Source organism: Microchirus variegatus (genome assembly GCF_963457635.1).
Source record: "Microchirus variegatus genome assembly, chromosome: 9".
Classification (NCBI taxonomy): Eukaryota; Metazoa; Chordata; class Actinopteri; order Pleuronectiformes; family Soleidae; genus Microchirus; species Microchirus variegatus.
The window spans coordinates 1,864,732-1,885,028 of NC_139810.1; the positions used below are offsets into that span (position 1 = coordinate 1,864,732).

Consider the following 20,297-nt stretch of genomic DNA (forward strand, 5'->3'; position numbering starts at 1 on the left):
GCTAATGTTAACGCCGTTAACCGCCTAACCCAGCGCTAAATAAAATTTAAAAAACAAAATTCTAGTGCTGTGCAAAAGGTTAACGCATGACACGTTTCCACGACGACTGACCGGAAAAAGACACGTGTGACGTCATGTTTACGTGCCGCGGCGTCCACCGGAGTCCAGGCACCGTTTACCAGTTAGCTCCGTTAGCTAGCGCGCCTACAGTGGAACTGCATCGGTCTGTTTATTGAAGGAAAAGAGCAGCGCTAACAAATAACGTTAGCGTACACGTGCACTGCGTATGTGTGCCTCTCTTTAGCGTTACGTTAGAGACTCATTTTAACAATCGGGGAGTCACGTAAACACGCTTGGGTCGACGCGGGCGCTAAAGGAGCTAACGGAGCTAACCGGTAAACGGTGCCTGGACTGCGGTGTGCGCCGCGGCACGCAAACATGACGTTACGTGCGTCTTCTTCCGGTCAGTCGTCATGGAAATGCGTGTCATGCGCTAATGTTAACGCCGTTAACCGCCTAACCCAGCGCTAAATAAAATTTAAAAAACAAAATTTAAAAAACAAAATTCTAGTGCTGTGCAAAAGGTTAACGCATGACACGTTTCCACGACGACTGACCGGAAAAAGACACGTGTGACGTCATGTTTACGTGCCGCGGCGTCCACCGGAGTCCAGGCACCGTTTACCAGTTAGCTCCGTTAGCTAGCGCGCCTACAGTGGAACTGCATCGGTCTGTTTATTGAAGGAAAAGAGCAGCGCTAACAAATAACGTTAGCGTACCCGTGCACTGCGTATGTGCGCCTCTGTTTATCGTTACGTTAGAGACTCATTTTAACAATCGGGGAGTCACGTAAACACGCTTGGGTCGACGCGGGCGCTAAAGGAGCTAACGGAGCTAACCGGTAAACGGTGCCTGGACTGCGGTGTGCGCCGCGGCACGCAAACATGACGCTACGTGCGTCTTCTTCCGGTCAGTCCTCATGGAAATGCGTGTCATGCGCTAATGTTAACGCCGTTAACCGCCTAACCCAGCGCTAAATAAAATTTAAAAAACAAAATTCTAGTGCTGTGCAAAAGGTTAACGCATGACACGTTTCCATGACGACTGACCGGAAAAAGACACGTGTGACGTCATGTTTACGTGCCGCGGCGTCCACCGGAGTCCAGGCACCGTTTACCAGTTAGCTCCGTTAGCTAGCGCGCCTACAGTGGAACTGCATCGGTCTGTTTATTGAAGGAAAAGAGCAGCGCTAACAAATAACGTTAGCGTACCCGTGCACTGCGTACGTGTGCCTCTGATTATCGTTACGTTAGAGACTCATTTTAACAATCGGGGATTCACGTAAACACGATTGGGTCGACGCGGGCGCTAAAGGAGCTAACGGAGCTAACCGGTAAACGGTGCCTGGACTCCGGTGTGCACCGCGGTACGTAAACATGACGTCACGCTTAACATCGTTGCCGGTAAGCTAACATGCCCAGCACAAAATAAAATAGAGCACGCGTAAATTCGTATCATCTAACGATGCTAATATGACTCAGAGGAAACCGAAAAAAAAAAACCGTCTAAATCCTGTGAACTCACTCAGAGTTTCTCAGGAAGTGTTGGATGGTTGTGAGATGTGGTTTTGAGAGTTTGAGAGGATGTGGTTTCACTGACGGCCTCACAGTTTTCACACAAACGTTCACCTGTAAAAAACCGTCGTCCGCGTAAAAAGAACCGACAGAATCTTGAGTTGTTGTTGATTCTTGGAAACTTGCGTTTGTTTAAAAAAAAACGCTGCTGAAAAACACGCGAGTCGTCGCGTTCTGAACACGGGTAAACTATCATGTGCTGCTGTCACCTTTTCAAACTAAAAGTCTAGCTCGTTTTTTCAGGCAAATTTCAAAATAAAACACAAATATTGCAGGTAAAATGATAATAATGTGAAATTCATCAAAAATGTAGTATTTATACTGCAAAATACTGCTGTAAATTTTAAGGTGATGCCACATATGTGACCTTAAGATCCTTATTTATGTCACTAAGTCTATTTGTATACAAGTGCTAATAAGAAATATTAAATCCAATATTAATACCTCAAGAGTGTTATTGTTAATACAAGCAAACTCAGCCACTCAAAAGTGTCTTAAAGCGGTTATAAACGTGTTATTATGCTTTTATTAACACTTATATGTGTATATATATGTGTATATAAATGTATATATGTGTATATATGTGTATATATATATATGTGTATATATGTATATATATAGATATATACACACATATATATATATGTGTGTATATATGTGTGTATGTATGTAAATATATTTGTGTATATATGTATATATATGTGTGTGTATATGTATATATGTGTGTATATATGTATATATATGTGTGTATATATATATATGTGATATATATATATATACACATGTGTATATATATGTGATATATATATACACATATGTGTATATATATGTGTATATATGTACATATGAGTGATATATATGTATACACGTGTGTGTATATATGTACATATGAGTGATATATATATATACACGTGTGTGTATATATGTACATATATGTGATATATATATATATACACATATGTGTATATATGTGTGTGTATATATATACACATGTGTGTGTTTATATATGTGTGTGTATATATACACACGTGTGTATATATGTGTATATATATACATATATGTGATGTGTATATACACACGTGTGTGTATAGATATACACATACATACACACGTGTATATATATACACATACATATACATACAGGAAGTTTACTCAAAGTTAATGTAAATATATAGATGATGATGATGATGCAGCAGCAGCATCAGGTACAGACAGAGATTTGTGTAACGCCCGCTTTACGCGATGCGTAAAAACTGCCGCGGTGGCAAACGCTGAGACGCCACCACTTCCTGTTTGTCGCTGCAGAAGCACGAGATCACAGCGATTACAGGGAAAAAGAGCAGCGAGCGGCAGAAAGAGGCAGAAACTGTGACACCACCAGCATCTGAAGGAGTTAGAAAACTCTTAATAGTCATACGTAGAGTTCAGGCGTTTGTGGTTTAACCTTCTGTTAGCATTGATAAACAAATCGGACACAACATTGGGGAGTTCTGCGACATGTTTTAACGTTAGTTCTGAGAAAAACGCTGAAAACGCGTCTTCCCTCTTTATCTTGCTGTTCGACGGCCGTTTTGCAGCTGGAAAACGTTACGTTTGAACGACTATCATTAGCGTAGCGGCGTAGCAGTCCGAGGCTAATTTTAGCGCGCTTCGTAAAAATCTATGCTTCGGTTCTGCGACGTCTTAATGTCGTGTTCTTCTTCACGTCATCTCACAGTTCAACGTCCTTCACAAGCTTGAAATCACTAAAACAAAAGAACCACTCACTCTCCCGCACCAAAGACCATAGAGAAAATCAGCGATTTTAACATCAGGTGTGTAATTACGCTTTTTTTGACAACACTTATGTAACTTATCGGTGTTAATAAGTGTCTTAATAACATCAGTAACCAGCTCATGCGTCTTAAAAGTAGTAATAAATGATTAATTATGCTTTTATTAACACTGAAATACATACATTGATGTTAATAAACGTCATATCCGGACTTATTAGCTCTTCCGCAGATTAGCGTAAACTACGTCGTTAAAAATGCGACACTTGCCGTTCCAAATTACCCTGGCAACAAACACTGCTGTATCCGTTTTAGTTTGAAAAACTCGTCTGGACTTCCTGTTTGTGATATTGGATGATATGTGGGGCTCACAGCGCCCTCTGTTGGTCAAAGCAGTACATACTCCAGACAGTCTGGTGCACTTTTTAGGCTGTACTGTATAGCCTGGATGGTCACGTGAGTTTTGGCGCGTTATGCTGTAAAAGCAATTTTTCTTAGTGCTGGGCACGTTAACGGTGTTAGCAAGTGCCAATGTCAGCGCATGACGCGTTTCCATGACGACGGACTGGAAAAAGACGATTGTGACGTCATGTTTACGCGACTCCCCGATTTGTTAAAATGAGTCTCTAAAGCTAACGCTAAACTTTAAAAACAGAGGCACACATACGCACTAACACAGGTACGCTAGTTATTTGGAAGCGCTCTTTTCTTCTTTTCCTTTAATAAACTAGACCGCTCCAGTTCCACTTTAGGCTAACGCTAACAGGCACTAAAGGAGCTAACGGAGCTAACTGGTTAACGCGTCAACCCAGCGCTACTTTTTATTTGAAAAATGTCAGCCTGTTTTTTAGCCTCAGGATATTTAATGTGTGCTCGCTTAACACTAGCCCACCTCAGGGGGGCGCCAGAGATCACAGAGCTAGTCTGTTTACGCTGAGGTTGTGAGGTTATTAAAGTGAGCGTCGACCAAATTGAAACCAGTTTTTTTTTTGGAGTCCACCTTTAAATTTATGTCTCATCGGGTCAGTTAGCGTCTGTACCTGAACAAAAATATCACGCCTGAGGAACGTAAAAGTTGCAACGACTCACCGGTGAGATCTCAAGAGTTAGCCTAGCTTAACACGACAACAACAAACAAACACAAACCGCAAAAAAGTGGTCGCTGCGTTCCCACTTTTTATTCCGCGTTTAGACGAGCGTCTTCGGGTGGAAATCTGCACGCGGTGACGCAAAAGTGTGTGGAATGTGATGTTGTATGTACGCCAGGTGGCTAGGTGGCGCTGTGAAGCACTGCCGGTCCTCACTTTGTATTCATTCAAATCACTTCCTTAGGTTTTAAACATGCTACATAATCTGTTTTTAACATGGTACTAAAACCCGTTTTCCAGTCCCAGTGTTTCACACACTTTTTGCTCTGGGGCTCCACCTGCAGACATTTTATGGTACTGCACCCAGTAGTTCTTTGTAGATGTCATTCATGAAGTAGATATTTGTAATTGTGTTGATTTATAAAGTGGAAATGCTGGTCCTCACTTTGTCAGCACTTTTACCTGGTCCTCATAATATAGTATGACGTTTTTTGTCAAATTTTGGACCAAACATTTGTTGTCCAATTTTTTTTTATTTTGATCGACATAGTATAGTTTGATGTTTTTGTAAAATTTTGGACCAAAAACAGTTTTCCAGCCCTTTTTGCTCTGGGGCTCCACCTGCAGACATGTTATGGTACTGCAACCAGTAGTTCTTTATAGATGTCATTCATGAAGTAGATATTTGTAATTGTGTTGATTTATAAAGTGCAAATGCTGGTCCTCACTTTGTCAGCACTTTTACCTGGTCCTCAGTATGCAGCAAGTACAAGAGTGTGTGTGTGTGTGTTCTTGTACTTGAGGCATACTGAGGACCGGTGAGGGTTTTTAACCAGCAAAGTGAGGTCATTTTTACGAAGTGAGGACATTTTGGCCGGTCCTCACTTTGTTTTCATTCAAATCACTTCCTTAGGTTGCTATAACATGCTATTGTCAAAAAAAAAATGTTTTTTAATTTGGGACGACATAGTATAGGACGTTTTTGTCAAATTTTGGACCAACAATTTTGGGTCAAATTTTTTTTTCAAATTTTGGACAACATAGTATAGTGTGACGTTTTGGGTCAAATTTTGGGTAAAAAATTTTTTGTCCAAGATTTTTTCTAATTTTGGACAACATGGAATAGTATGACGTTTTTGTAAAATTTTGGCAACAGGCAACAACTCTGTGTGTGTGTGTGTGTGTGTGTGTGTGTGTGTGTGTGTGTGTGTGTGTGTGTGTGTGTGTGTGTGTGTGTGTGTGTGTGTGTGTGTGAACCAGTTGCTAAGACGCGTCGCACGTACAGTAGCCTGCAAAGAGCTGCTTCTGCAAGAAATGTGACACAAACATGCGCGGTTAGCAGTTAGCAGGACCTGGATTAGCCCGGCGGCCGCGCAAGGAAATCCCCCGTCTAATCTCAGCCGTGCATCAAACACACTGTTAATTCTGCTCAATGCTTCGTTTTTTTAGCAGAAAATCCCCTCCTCGTCTTTAACCTACTTCATATTCACGACGTACAGTAGGATCACGTCCTCCCGACGATGACCTTGACTTTAAGTATCAAACGCTGTTCCTCGATATCCTTCTTCTTCTTCTTCCCCCTCTGCCCTCTCGTGTTTTGATGAATCCATTAAACCTTTCCCTCAGTTAATTTACAGTCACTTACAGATTAAGGTCGTGCACTGATGGAGCTCTGAGAGGCCTGAGGGCCGAGGACGCTCCATCACGTCTGTGTCGCGGTCTCAGATAACACGACTGCCAGCAGAGACGGGGTTTTTAGACGCTTGACGAAAGAAATGTTGAATAAAATCTACACCTTACTTAAGTCTGCGATAAGTTAGGAACATATTTCATCTCCTCGCACCAAACCCCAGAGAGAAAATCATCGTTTTTTAGCTCTCGGAGACACAGCTGCTGCCCTCGTTTACTACATTTCCCCGATGTGCTGTACGTCAGTGGCACGACGTGACCAAAGGGGGCAGCAGTTGAGCAAAAAAACGTTGATTTGCTCTCTGGAGTTTGGTGCGAGAGAGCGAGTTGTATAAAAATTAGTTAGTCGTTGGGTTAAAGAGGCAAAAAATATTGGTGATGAGTGGTCCCAACGTCATTAGGCTACCAAGGTTATTCTTTCAGGAAACGGTATCTTCATGTTTCTACTAAAGCCCCGCCCACACTGGAGGATAATCGGCCAGATTTCAGTCCAGATCTGACTCGTCCGGAGTATTTAACGTGTTTGATGTTCACGACGTAACGGCGATCGGGAGGCGTGAGCAGAACCCCGCGATAACCAATGAGCGCGAGTTGACCGGGAAACGGACGCAAGTTGCGTACGTTTGTTTGGAGCCGTATCGTAGTAACTGACGTCCGTTTATCTTCCGAAGTCACGTTTAAGCTCACATAGAGTGGTCCTGTCGCACATATATGTGAGTTATGGAGGTCTACTTACATACATTGACTTGTTTTTATGGTCAAAAACCTCCTAGTTGCTGTAAACGAGCCGATAGAAATCTCTCCTTACTGACGCTGTTCCTCAGCCGCGATATTTCAGACATAAATCTCAGTCCCAGAAGACAGAGTGCGTTGTGATTGGCCAATACCCGGAAGTGACATAATCAGCACAACACCAGCTCTCAGAAACACAGCTCCCCCCTCTGGAACGGTGGATGCACTGCTCCTCATTATCAAAACATTGTTTTAACAGTGTTTAAAAATAGCTTCTTCACGACTCCCCGCCTCAGTCCCTTTGACGACCTTTGACCCAGAGTCAGACCCAGAGTCAGAAGACACTGTCGCTCGTGAAACACCTCCACAACAGACGTTATTCTTCTTCTTCTGCGGTTCAACGTACGCAACCAGATGTGCCCGGACTAGTGCCCGGAGCAGGACGATCTGCTGTTCAGGAGAACCGCTGTTTACGTAACCGGACCGGGTTTTCTCAGAGATCTCGCTGAGCCCGAGATTACGATAAAACACAGCGTTCTCAGCAGTGACTGAACTGTTTGTTTAGAACCTTCAGGGCTTCGTAAACAAGGTAATGACGCAGATACATACTAAAAAAACAGCGTTAATTGGAACTTCCTGTCTAGGTCCGCTTTAAGTCACGTGATACCAAATCCCCTGGAATCGATTTGTTTAAACGCCCAGTGTGTCCTGGGTCCTGAGTCTGGACTGGATCATCTCATCTGTACTTTCTCTGGTTTAAAAGTATTCAGTGAGGTTTTGTCGGTTCAAAAATACATAATTTGTCTTTGCCACAGACTGTTACTTAAAACGTCTCTTTGACTCTATGAAGGCCCAGGAAGCCACTGGTCAAGTCAAAGTGAAAGCCGTTATAAATATAAAACCTCAAATGAAAGCGCTGACATGGCAACGTCTGAGTGTTTGTTGGTTTGTTTGAGGTCATATTTTTGTTTCGGTCCGTGTTTGCACTCGGAGTCGAGTCCAGAATTAATTTTAGACGTTGACAGAGGAACAAAGAGTCTGGTGAAAGTAGCTAAACTTTGTCTGTGTACGGATCTGAAACCAGGATGTGGAAGTTGACTCTTGGTGTGAAAGATTTCTCCGGTCTGTCCTAAATATGTCTCAAAAACCACATTCAGAGGTGGTTTAGACACTTTTTCTATTGGTGTGTACAGTTTGGTACTGTTTGGTACTGTGCGGTTCGTATTTGTTTGTGTTTTCATTTGGAAAACAACCAACCAGCCCCAACTGATCCAGTCTGGCCCCCTTACCTTGGTGCGGTCCCGGTTGAGCTAGACCGGCTAAAAGCTACTGTTTTTCAGTTGAAATGCAAACCTGACCCATGATGGCGTTACCATTCCAAACCGTACCGTACCCATCAGACGGTGCATGTACTTTATGTTTTCAAGCAATAACAGGTGAACATATTTGTACCTTAGGTAGAACATTGTCCAACAACTTGATAAGGTCCAGACCACAAGGGTACAAAAAGGTACCCTATGTCAAGGGTACATATCTGTACTTCAGAGGGTACCACCCCAGTGACAAGTCGCTGTACCCCTAAAGGTACAATACCATACCTTATTTTCTGAGACTGTTCCAAACTGAACCGTGCCATGATCAAAGTACAGTCCAAATACCACAACTGTCCACAGGACGGATGTTCATACCAGGATCTGAACGAGGCCTAAATGACTCGGGTCCTCTAGTTCATGGGCCATGCAGCGGAACTCGTGGTTGGCACTGTTACCTCGCAGCAGGAAGGTTGCTGGTTTGCATCCCGGTCTGGGCCCTTCTGTGTATTTGTTGGAGTTGTTGTGCATGTTCTGCCTGTGTAGGAGTGGGTTCCCTCCAGGTTCTCCAAAGGTGTGAGTGAATGGTTGGTCGTCTCTGTATGTTTTTGTGATAAACTGGTGGCATGTCCATCAGGGTGTACGTCAGGGTGTAAATCAAGGTGTACCTCAGGGTGTACCCCTGGGTGTACGTCAGGGTGTACCCTTGGGTGTACGTCAGGGTGTACCCCTGGGTGTACGTCAGGGTGTACCCTGGGTGTACCTCTGGGTGTACGCCTGGGTGTACGCCAGGGTGTACGCCAGGGCGTACCCCAGGGTGTACGCCAGGGTGTACCTCTGGGTGTACGCCAGGGTGTACCTCAGGTTGTACCTCTGGGTGTACGCCAGGGTGTATGTCAGGGTGTACATCTGTGTGTACGTCAGGGTGTACCTCTGGGTGTACATCAGGGTGTTGTTCAGGGTGTACATCTGGGAGTACGTCAGGGTGTACCTCTGGGTTTACGTCAGGGTTTACGTCAGGGTGTACGTCTGGGTGTACATCAGGGTGTATATCAGGGTGTACATCAGGGTGTATATCAGGGTGTACCCCTGGGTGTACATCAGGGTGTATATCAGGGTGTACATCAAGGTGTATATCAGGGTGTACCTCTGGGTGTACATCAGGGTGTACGTCAGGGTGTTCCCTACGCGAACGACTGAAGAAAGGTTTTTCCCGACTTATTTGTAAATCTGTCTCTCGAAAGGTTTCCTGCAAACCAGTTGTGAGAAACTCATAAAAACATTAAACGAAGAGAATTTCACTTCACTTCCTCCTGTTTCTGTTTTCACCCATTTGCGTCAGAAATATCGTTATATTTCGCATCATTTTAGAGCCATTTTCTCGAGTTTGAGCGTTTCCTTGATAGAAAACCTCCCACCGTTGACTTGAAGGCACTGTATGTCCTTCATTACTCCTGTTACTCATCACATCTCATCCTCCTCGTCCCCATCACTGTCCTCTCACTGTCCGTCCTCTGATCTTCTGCCTCCACCTCCTGTTAAAACTGTCTCATCGATCTGACCTCATTTGTCCTCCGACATCGCTGCAAAAAATAACCACGTCTCTCCTTTGCTGCGTTGTTTCCTCTTGTTATCCACTTCCTCTTTCACCATCGTCTTCATCCTCCCTCTGTTTCGTCTCCTGTGTGCCGCTCAGGTCCAGTTCACCTATGGATCAGCTGTCAGACGCCAAAAACCCGGGGGATTCCATGGACGCGTTGAGCCGATTTACGTCCTCGCTGAGCCCCGGCCGATCGACCCCGATGAGCTAGGCCCGAGGCAGGGGGTCACGGAGGTTGAAAGTTCAAAGACTTCAGAGGCCAGAGGAAGACGCTGAGGTCCACAGAAGGGTTCTCCTGAGAAGGATCCCGGTTCCAGGAAGTTAGGTCGGTTCTCGGTTGACGGACGAGGGTCAACGATGATGACGTCGCACGGAAAGCTGAGGAGAGAGAAGGGGAGTCTGGCCGAGTACGAGTCACAGATGAAAGGTGAGTCGCGACCTTTTCTGGCCTGAAGTCGTCCTCGTCGGGACCAGAACCTGGTCCTAATGTGGCAGAACCTCATTTGTGAAGGACTCGAATTTGAATTGCGGTTAAGTGAAGGTGAGGGTTGAGGCTTTTTCTATTCGGAGGGGGTCCCGAGAAGGATGGCGGCACAAACCTGTGTGTGTGTGTGTGTGTGTGTACCTGTATTGATGTCTTTGTGGGGACATTTTGGGGCTCTTTCAGGGTTAAAGGTGCCATATGTAAGAATGTGGCCAAAAACAGGTTACTACATTCAAATTCAAAATACCGAGGTTGCTCGGCAGCTGAGACTCTACTGACTGCAATGATTGGTAGACGGCGGTAGGTGGCGCCACATGACGCCAAAGGTCAGGGTCTCACGATGTGGGATCACTTCTATGATGTGTCCTCACTAAGACGTGAAAACAAGTGTGTGTGTGTGTGTGTGTGTGTGTGTGTGTGTGTGTGTGTGTGTGTGTGTGTGTGTGTGCGCGCCTTGGGCTGAGTGGATGTGAGGAGACAGCATCACTAATACTCACTATAAATAAACCCTCGTAGTACAGTATAGAGGATGCACACACACACACACACACACACACACACTTCCTGTTTGTGTCCCTGCCGACTTAAAGCTCCAGTACGTAAACGTTCACGGCGGTTCGATTAGCGTGACTAAACGTGCGTTTGCTGCCATTTAAACGGTAAGCGTAAGCGTTTACTTTAACGCTTTAAATCCACAGAAGCCGACAGACTGAATATGTGAACTGACCCTCTACACCGCCCCCTGGTGCCCGACTCTAGACCTGCAGCGTTCTAAATCATTTGAAAAAGCAGCTTTGATAATAATAAACGAGGCGACCACCTGACCGCGCTCTTTCACTTCCACCTCGTCTCAAACCTGTGCACCCGTTTTCAGACTTTTACCCGGCAACAAGAAATACTCTTTTCCGATTGGCCGAGAGCCGCGTGAATGGACTGCACGGCGCTGTCGTCATCCATTCACAGATGACTAACTCGCGAGTGTGTGAATTATTCAACCGCCTCGCGTACCACTGGGAGCTACACGCACCGCCGCTTGAGAACCACACGAGGGCGTCCAGAGAGACTAATGTGTGTGTGTGTGTGTGTGTGTGTGTAACTACACACAGTCACGCATGAAAGCATGTGTGCATCCATGCGTGCAGAGAAACAAACACACACACACACACACGATTAAAGTCAAGTTGAAGAGTTTTTCGAAGTTAAAGGTCCAGTACGTAACTGTGCTAACAAACAAACTGAAAGTTACCGAGTCTTGTTTCCTAAAAACCAGCTCTTTGACGTCGTGATTGGCTTCATGATGATGATGATGATGATGATGATGAAGATGAAGAGCAGAGTTTGACGCTCTTCCAGACTCTACTCCTGTTAATGAAAGTATTAAAATGCTGGATATCTTCTTCACTTCTTCTTCTTCACCTCATAAATCTTCTTTTTTTTACTGCCCCTACGACAAATAGACAGAGGTGACCTTCAAAGTAAAACAACGAAATAAAAAAGCTGAATGTGGTAAATTAAAAAGTTGTTTTAAAAAAACTTCAGTGAGTGATTACCAACGTAGCATTAGCACCTTTTTAACGTCATGTTCTATCTATCTATCTATCTATCTATCTATCTATCTATCTATCTATCTATCTATCTATCTATCTATCTATCTATCTATCTATCTATCTATCTATCTATCTATTGTGAGGTAGCTATCTACCTGGTGTCTTTCTATCCATCTAGTTGGATAGGTAGCTGGTTACTATCTATCTATCTATAGGTAGTTAGCTAACTAGCATCTATCTATCTATCGCTAGGAAGCTAGCTAACTAGCATCTTTCTATCCATCTAGTTTGCTAGGTAGCTGGTTACTATCTATCTATCTATAGGTAGTTAGCTAACAAGCATCTATCTATCTATCGCTAGGAAGCTAGCTAACTAGCATCTTTCTATCCATCTAGTTAGCTGGTTAATATCTATTTATCTATAGGTAGTTAGCTAACTAGCATCGAACTATCTATCGCTAGATAGCTAGCTAACTAGCATCTTTCTATCCATCTAGTAAGCTAGGTAGCTGGTTAATATCTATCCATCGCTAGGAAGCTAGCTAACTATTATATTTCTATCCATCTAGTTAGCTAGGTAGCTGGTTAATATCTATCTATCTATCTATCTATCTATCTATCTATCTATCTATCTATCTATCTATCTATCTATCGCTAGGTAGCTAACTACCTAGTGTCTTTCTATCTACCTAGCTAGCGAGGAAGCGAGCTAATTTCATCCTTCTATCAATTTCCAGGTAGCTAGCTTGCTAACTAGCATCTTTCTATCCATCTAGTTAGCTGGTTCTTTTCTAGCTCTTTTCTGAAGTTTCTCGTGGATGCATCTTGGCTTTTTGTGTATTTTTTTTGTCAGGTTAATAGTGAAATACAGTAAATATTACATATATTGATTAAAATTATATATATTTTTAAAAAATCGAATTATTTGTGTTATTGCAGAATTCACAGCCAATTATTAGCTAGCACAAGGTATGACGTGAAATGAAAAGGTCGTGATAAGTGTACGTTAAGATGGCGTCACACGGACCATAAACAGGAGATTATATTTAATAATAGAGTGTGTTTACACGTTTATAAGTCTGTGTGTGTGTGTGTGTGTGTGTGTCAGACCTGAGGGCCCAGCTCACAGACCAGATCAAGGTCCTCGACTCCCAGGTGGAGGTGAAGCAGCAGCAGCTCTCCGACCTCTCCGAGTTCCTGCGTCGCCGCGGCGACATCGAGGCCGAGTACGCCCGAGCGCTGGACAAACTCACCGAGAGGTTCACGCACAAGACCAAGAAGTGAGTGTGTGTTGTGTTGCGTTGTGTTTTTTCGTCTCACGAGGTTCTCCGTGTTCAGTGAGTGTTGTGTTGTCGTGTTGTCGTGTTGTCCAGGAAGGAGCAGTGGGGTCAGTCGGTGTGTCAGGTCTGGTCCGTTCTGCTGACCCAGACGCGTCTGGAGAGCCGCGAGCACTCGGCGCTGGGCGACACCTGCTGCAACACACTGACGCAGAGGCTGACGCACAGCATGGAGGACACACACCGTCTGCACAAGAGGGTGAGGGAGAAGAAGAAGAACGTTCACCACAACACTGTCCACGTTCACGCGTTCACACACTTCTGAGGCCGTAGAGCCGCGGTTTGCAATTCCGAAAAGTAGCATCAGCACCTTTTTTACGTCTTGTTCTGTGATCTCACATCTGGTCAGGGCAAATGCATCATTTCCTGAATTTCAAAAATTCGTTAAAATTATTCCTTAAGAGGTTTGCAAATATTTTCATGGGATCCTTGTTCAGGGCGATGTTGACTATTATGATGGTAAATTTCAAGTTATTCCGAGATACTTTTTGTTTTTTTGAAGAAAGTCAGCTCACTGTCAAAGTGCATCAGGGCAAATGGTTATTTTCCTAAATTTCAAAAATTCGTTAAAATTATTCCTTAAGAGGTTTGCAAATATTTTCAACAGATCCTTGTTCAGGGCGATACCGACTATTATGATGGTAAATTTCAAGTCATTCCTAAATACTTTTTGTTTTTTTGAAGAAACTCAGCTCACTGTCAAAGTGCATCAGAGCAAATGGATCATTTCCTGAATTTCAAAAATTCATTAAAATTATTCCTGAAGAGATTTTCAAATATTTTCGTGGGATCCTTGTTCAGGGCGATGTCGACTATTATGATGGTAAATTTCAAGTAATTCAGAGATACTTTTTGTTTTCCAGAAGAAACTCAGCTCATTGTCAAAGTGCATCATATTATTATGGAAAATTTCAAGTCATTCCAGTTTTTCTTCTTTTAATCTTTTAATTTTCACACGTCAGTAAAAGTGCTTTCATGTTGAGGTGAATCACCACAAACAACATGTTCATTCTGCTGAGTCACTGCAGTGACTTTGCTGAAACACAACACTCTTATTTTTCCCTCTCAGGTGAAATAAATCCACCGTGAGCTGAAACATAAGAAAATTGACCCCAGCTGTAAAAAGATTAACACGCTCTCGCCAACTGTACCAGCTCTTGACTTTGACTATAAAACTTTATTTAAATCCTCCGTCATGTTCTTCCTCCTGTGGCAGCGTTTGTGTTTCATTCAATTTTAAAAAGTACACGGACGACGCGTCTTGTTTCAAATTACTGGCTCTGAGAAGCAGGCGGAATTATAATGAAGTCACTTCGTGTTCCAGAGGCCTGATGTAGAGCTGCAGATACTGCACTATTACTGCAATATTACTGCACTATTACTGCACTATTACTGTAATATTACTGCACTATTACTGAACTATTACTGCAGTATTACTGCACTATTACTGCACTACTATTGCACTATTACTGCACTATTATTGTACTCTTACTGCACTATTACTGCACTATTACTGCACTACTACTGCACTATTACTGCACTATTACTGCACTCTTACTGTAATATTACTGCACTCTTACTGCACTATTACTGCACTTTTACTGCACTTTTACTGCACAATTATTGTACTCTTACTGCACTATTCATGCATTCTTACTGCACTATTACTGCACTTTTACTGCACTATTACTGCACTATTAGTGCAGACTTACTGCAATATTACTGCACTATTACTGCAATATTACTGCACTATTACTGCAATATTAGTGCACTATTACTGCAATATTACTGCACTATTACTGCAATCTTACTGCACTATTACTTCACTCTAACTGCACTATTACTGCACTCTTACTTCACTCTTACTGCACTATTACTGCACTTTTACTGCACTATTAGTGCACTCTTACTGCACTATTACTGCACTATTACTGCACTATTCCTGCATTCTTACTGCATTCTTACTGCACTATTACTGCACTATTACTGCACTATTACTGCACTCTTACTGCAATATTACTGCAATATTACTGCACTATTACTGCAATATTAGTGCAATATTACTGCACTATTACTGCAATCTTACTGCACTATAACTTCACTCTTACTGCACTATTACTGCACTCTTACTGCACTAATAGTGCACTTTTACCGCACTATTACTTCACTCTTACTGCACTATTACTGCACTATTACTGCACTCTTACTGCACCATTACTGCAATATTACTGCACTATTACTGCACTCTTACTGCAATATTACTGAAATATTACTGCACTCTTACTGCACTATTACTGCACTATTGCTGCACTCTTACTGGACTCTTACTGTACTCTTACTGCAATATTACTGCACTATTACTTCACTCTTACTGCACTACTCCTGCACTATTCCTGCGCTCTTACTGCACCATTACTGCACCATTACTGCACTCTTACTGCACTATTACTGCACTATTCCTGCACTCTTACCCAATTTTAACCCCTTAACTTCCATGTTTTTCCTTAAAGTCTTAATCCGTATCTGTACATATGCATTGAATGTGTTGGTTGAGGCTTTTGTCAAATGACTAAAATCAGCTTTTGTTCCTTTTAATGAGTAAGTTGTGGCAGAGTGGCACGAGTTTTGTCAGTATAAATTCACATAAATTCATTCCCATCGTGAATAGTTGCTGCACGAGCGTGAAACAAAATCTCAAACTATCCCTTTAAAAATAATTAAAAGTCATGTTTTTTTGGTCAAATTCTGACCTTTTTCCTTTTCTTTTTAACAAACCGCAGAGTAAAGAAGTGGGGATCCAGATGCAGGACGAGCTGTTAAAGGTCACCACTGAACTGCAGACGGTAATTTGATCGATTACCCAGCATGCACCGCGATCGCAAATGAACAAAAGGTGACGTTTGTGTGTGTGTGTGTGTGTGTCGGCGAAGGCTCTGAAGACGTACAACCTGTACCACACCGACTGTCTGATCGCCGAGGGGAAGCTGAAGGAGGCCGAGCGACTGGAGGAGAGACACACGGGGAAGTCGGCCGAGCTCGGCCTCGGCCTATCAGGAGGTCAGAGGCGGAGCTCCGTCAAGAAGATGGAGAGACTCATGGAGAAGGTGTGTGTGTGTGTGTGTGTGTGTGAGAGACAGGAAGTGTTTTCTTTTTCATTTTCTGCCGCAGAATTCGATTAAATCAACCATTTCCTGTCTCTGATGTTTTGTCTGAGCAGCTTCTGATTTAAAGGGTTTGGGTAAAAATGTGTATTTATATTATTATTATTAACACAGAAACGCTTTGCGTGTTTGTTCTATGCTTTTCTATTCTATTTAGGGATTTGAATAATTGCTTAATGTGTTAAATAATAATAATAATACACATAAAATGAAGTATTAACCAAATTTTGTGATGACCAAACACTGGGTCGGGGCCCACAAGTGGGTCGCGGGTCGTTGTCTCAGGGTCTCCCAAACAAATGATCCAAACCTTTTATTAATAATAATAATAATAATAATAAAAATGTGCATAAAGTGAAGTTTTCGTCAATTTACAATGTTACATTTCTTGGAAATTCGTTGTGATGCTAGCTTTGACAGACGGCTAATGGCTAATGACGCACAAAATGTGTTGTTTTTGTCGCTTTGGCACCTTTTAAAGATTGTGTCCCCATATCTAACGTATGGGAAACTGTTCTATTCTATGTTTTATCCCAGGGACGTTTACACCAAAGACGTGGGTCGTGGCCCGCAGATGGGTCGCGGGAGGTTGTTTTAGGGTCCCCCCAAAACAAATTAGCAACACATTTTCCCAAAACGTTTTAATTTAAAATGAGATGTCTTCATGTTTTAAATAATAAATGTTATTATAATAACAATACTTTGTTTTTGTTTGCAGAGACACGGCAGAGTGCAGGAGACTCAGCTGAAATGCACCAAGGCTCGTAACGACTACCTGCTGAACTTAGCGGCGGCTAACGCGGCCATGAACAAGTATTACCTGCAGGACGTGAGCACTCTGATCGACGTAAGTTTCCTCTTATTGATCAATACCATCGTCTCTAAGTGTAGAATAGTAAAAACAGAATGATCATGTGTATCAGATGTTTCACAGACGAATGAAAGTGTTTATCTTCAGATTAGCATCAGGGCTGCGCCGCTAACATCTATGATTACAAAGTGGATTAAAATCGACAAAGCCACTGTTTTTAGATAGATAGATAGATAGATAGATAGATAGATAGATAGATAGATAGATAGATAGATAGATAGATAGATAGATAGATAGATAGATACTAGCTAACTAATAATAGATACTAGCTAACGATAGATAGATAGATAGATAGATAGATAGATAGATAGATAGATAGATAGATAGATAGATAGATAGATAGATAGATAGATAGATACTAGCTAACTAATAATAGATACTAGCTAACGATAGATAGATAGATAGATAGATAGATAGATAGATAGATAGATAGATAGATAGATAGATAGATAGATAGATACTAGCTAACTAATAATAGATACTAGCTAACGATAGATAGATAGATAGATAGATAGATAGATAGATAGATAGATAGATAGATAGATAGATAGATAGATAGATAGATAGATACTAGCTAACTAATAATAGATACTAGCTAACGATAGATAGATAGATAGATAGATAGATAGATAGATAGATAGATAGATAGATAGATAGATAGATAGATAGATAGATAGATAGATAGATTATAGCTAACTAATAATAGATACTAGCTAACGATAGATAGATAGATAGATAGATAGATAGATAGATAGATAGATAGATAGATAGATAGATAGATAGATAGATAGATAGATAGATAGATAGATAGATACTAGCTTCATGAGGAGAAGAAGCACAAGTGTATTGATTTGTCAAACATCTTCTCTCCTGCACCACATTTATTTTGTTATTCCCTCTGTCGGCAGTGCTGCGACCTCGGCTTCCATCAGTCCGTGGACAGGGCGATGCGCTGCTACCTGGCCAGCAGGTGGCGCATCCAGAAGACGGAGGAGACGGGGCTGAAGCAGCTGGAGGCGGCGGTGACGTCGCTGGACCAGAGCGGCGACAGGGACGCGTTGCTACAGCAACACGACTCCGCCTTCTGTCTTCCCTTCAGGTTCAACTACCATCCACATGAGGGCGACCAGGTGAAACAACACAAACACGTGGTTTTTATCTGAATTGATCGCAAAAATTTGACCCGATTTTCAATGACAACGTCTCGCACACAGGAACTGATCCTGATAAGAGACGACGATATCGTATAATGTTGTCCGTTCACTAAGATGGCGACAAGGCCCTTGCTTAAAGCACATATGAAAGATAGATGGATAGAAAGATGCTAGTTAGCTAGCTTCCTAGCGATAGATAGATAGATAGATAGATAGATAGATAGATAGATAGATAGATAGATAGATAGATAGATAGATAGATAGATAGATAGATAGATAGATGCTAGTTAGGTAGCTACCTATAGAAAGATATATAACCCTAACCCAGCTACCTAAGCTAACTAGATAGATGCTAGTTTGCTAGCTACCCATAGATAGATGGATATTAACCAGCTAACTAGATGGATAGAAAGATGCTAGTTAGTTAGCTACCTATGGATAGAAAGATGCTAGTTAGCAAGCTTCCTAGCGATAGATAGATAGATAGATAGATAGATAGATAGATAGATAGATAGATAGATAGATGCTAGTTAGCTAGCTACCCATAGATAGATAGATATTAACCAGCTAACTAGATAGAGGCTTGTTAGCAAACTACCCATAGATGGATAGATATTAACCAGCTAACTAGATGGATAGAAAGATGCTAGTTAGCGAGCTTCCGATAGATAGATAGATAGATAGATAGATAGATAGATAGATAGATAGATAGATAGATAGATAGATAGATAGATAGATAGATAGATAGATGTCTCTATATTATAGATATAATATATCTATCTATCTATATTGTCTCTACAGGATTCTATTAATTTCTTGTTATTGTCCTTTATTTCCTTTTCCTCTGTGTGTACGACCTTTATATTAACGGTTTAATGACGTATCGTTGGTGTAATTCCAGGTGTGCGAGGTGAGCGCGGAGAGCCAGGTGAGGTACGAGCTGGAGACCAGGTTCCAGCAGCTTCAGTCTCGACTCGCTGCCGTTACCTTGGAAACTGAGGAGGTCAGATAATTACGTTTTTATTTTCATATATTTATTTATCTATTTTAAATGGTTTAATAAAATCTTGAAGAACCGAATCTTTGTTCCTTCTTCCTCTCAGATCAGTAAAACGCTCAAAGCCACGCTCACAGCTCTGCTGGACAATATGTGCGACAGCGACACTGGCCCCTCCCCCGACGTGCCCAGCAGCCAATCGCACGAGCCGCCCGGAGGAAGCACCGCCCCAAAACTTGCCCTTGCCAAGCGTCGAGCCAATCAGCAGGAGACGGAGACGTATTATTTTACAGTGAGTTCGTGAAAACAATCTGGTCCACTGCTGCCTCGTGTGGTCACTTTGTGTCACTAAGTTTCCTGCCAACAAAATCTCTCTAACGACAAAATAAAGCAAGGTTTCTTCTCATCCACAGAAAGTGAAGGAGTTCCTCAACAGCAGTTCTCTCGCGTCCAAACTTGAAGCCAAACACGACCTTCTCCACGGCGCCATACAGAAAGGTAACGTCGTTCTTCACCGATGCTAACGTTAGCCACTGCAGACGCAGTTACATGCTCATTTAGATCGGAAAGACTGAACACGTCGTTACTGAAGTTGAGCAATTTATTTATACTGTTGTATTTCTAGATGGATAGATGCTAGTTAGCTAGCTACCTGGCAACTGAACTACAGATAAAATTGACTAGCTAACTAGGTAGATAGAAAGATACTATTTCGTTGGGTACAGAGAGATAGAAAGATAGATAGATATTAACCAGCTACATAGCTAGCTAACGTTATCGTTCTTGCAATTGAAAGAACGATAACGTTAGCTAGCTTCCTAGCTCACTCGGTAGATAGAAAGATACTCTGTCTTTATCTACCTAGCGATAGATAGATAGATAGATAGATAGATAGATAGATAGATAGATAGATAGATAGAT

At 42.2% G+C, this 20,297-nt stretch overlaps 1 protein-coding gene across 1 annotated transcript in view; it reads left to right on the forward strand.

The window, feature by feature from the left end:
* Positions 1-10,137: 10,137 nt before the first annotated feature.
* arhgap4b (Rho GTPase activating protein 4b) overlaps positions 10,138-20,297 on the forward strand; it is a gene marked incomplete at its 3' end in the record, with an annotated part of 30,011 nt that continues 19,851 nt past the window's right edge. The window contains exons 1-10 of the mRNA XM_083894860.1: positions 10,138-10,252; positions 12,965-13,136; positions 13,230-13,392; positions 15,974-16,036; positions 16,124-16,297; positions 17,073-17,201; positions 18,134-18,355; positions 19,281-19,382; positions 19,483-19,668; positions 19,790-19,874. Of these exons, the coding sequence (XP_083750986.1) occupies positions 10,183-10,252; positions 12,965-13,136; positions 13,230-13,392; positions 15,974-16,036; positions 16,124-16,297; positions 17,073-17,201; positions 18,134-18,355; positions 19,281-19,382; positions 19,483-19,668; positions 19,790-19,874 (1,366 nt within the window). The 5' untranslated portion in view covers positions 10,138-10,182. The remainder of the gene's footprint in view (positions 10,253-12,964; positions 13,137-13,229; positions 13,393-15,973; positions 16,037-16,123; positions 16,298-17,072; positions 17,202-18,133; positions 18,356-19,280; positions 19,383-19,482; positions 19,669-19,789; positions 19,875-20,297) is intronic.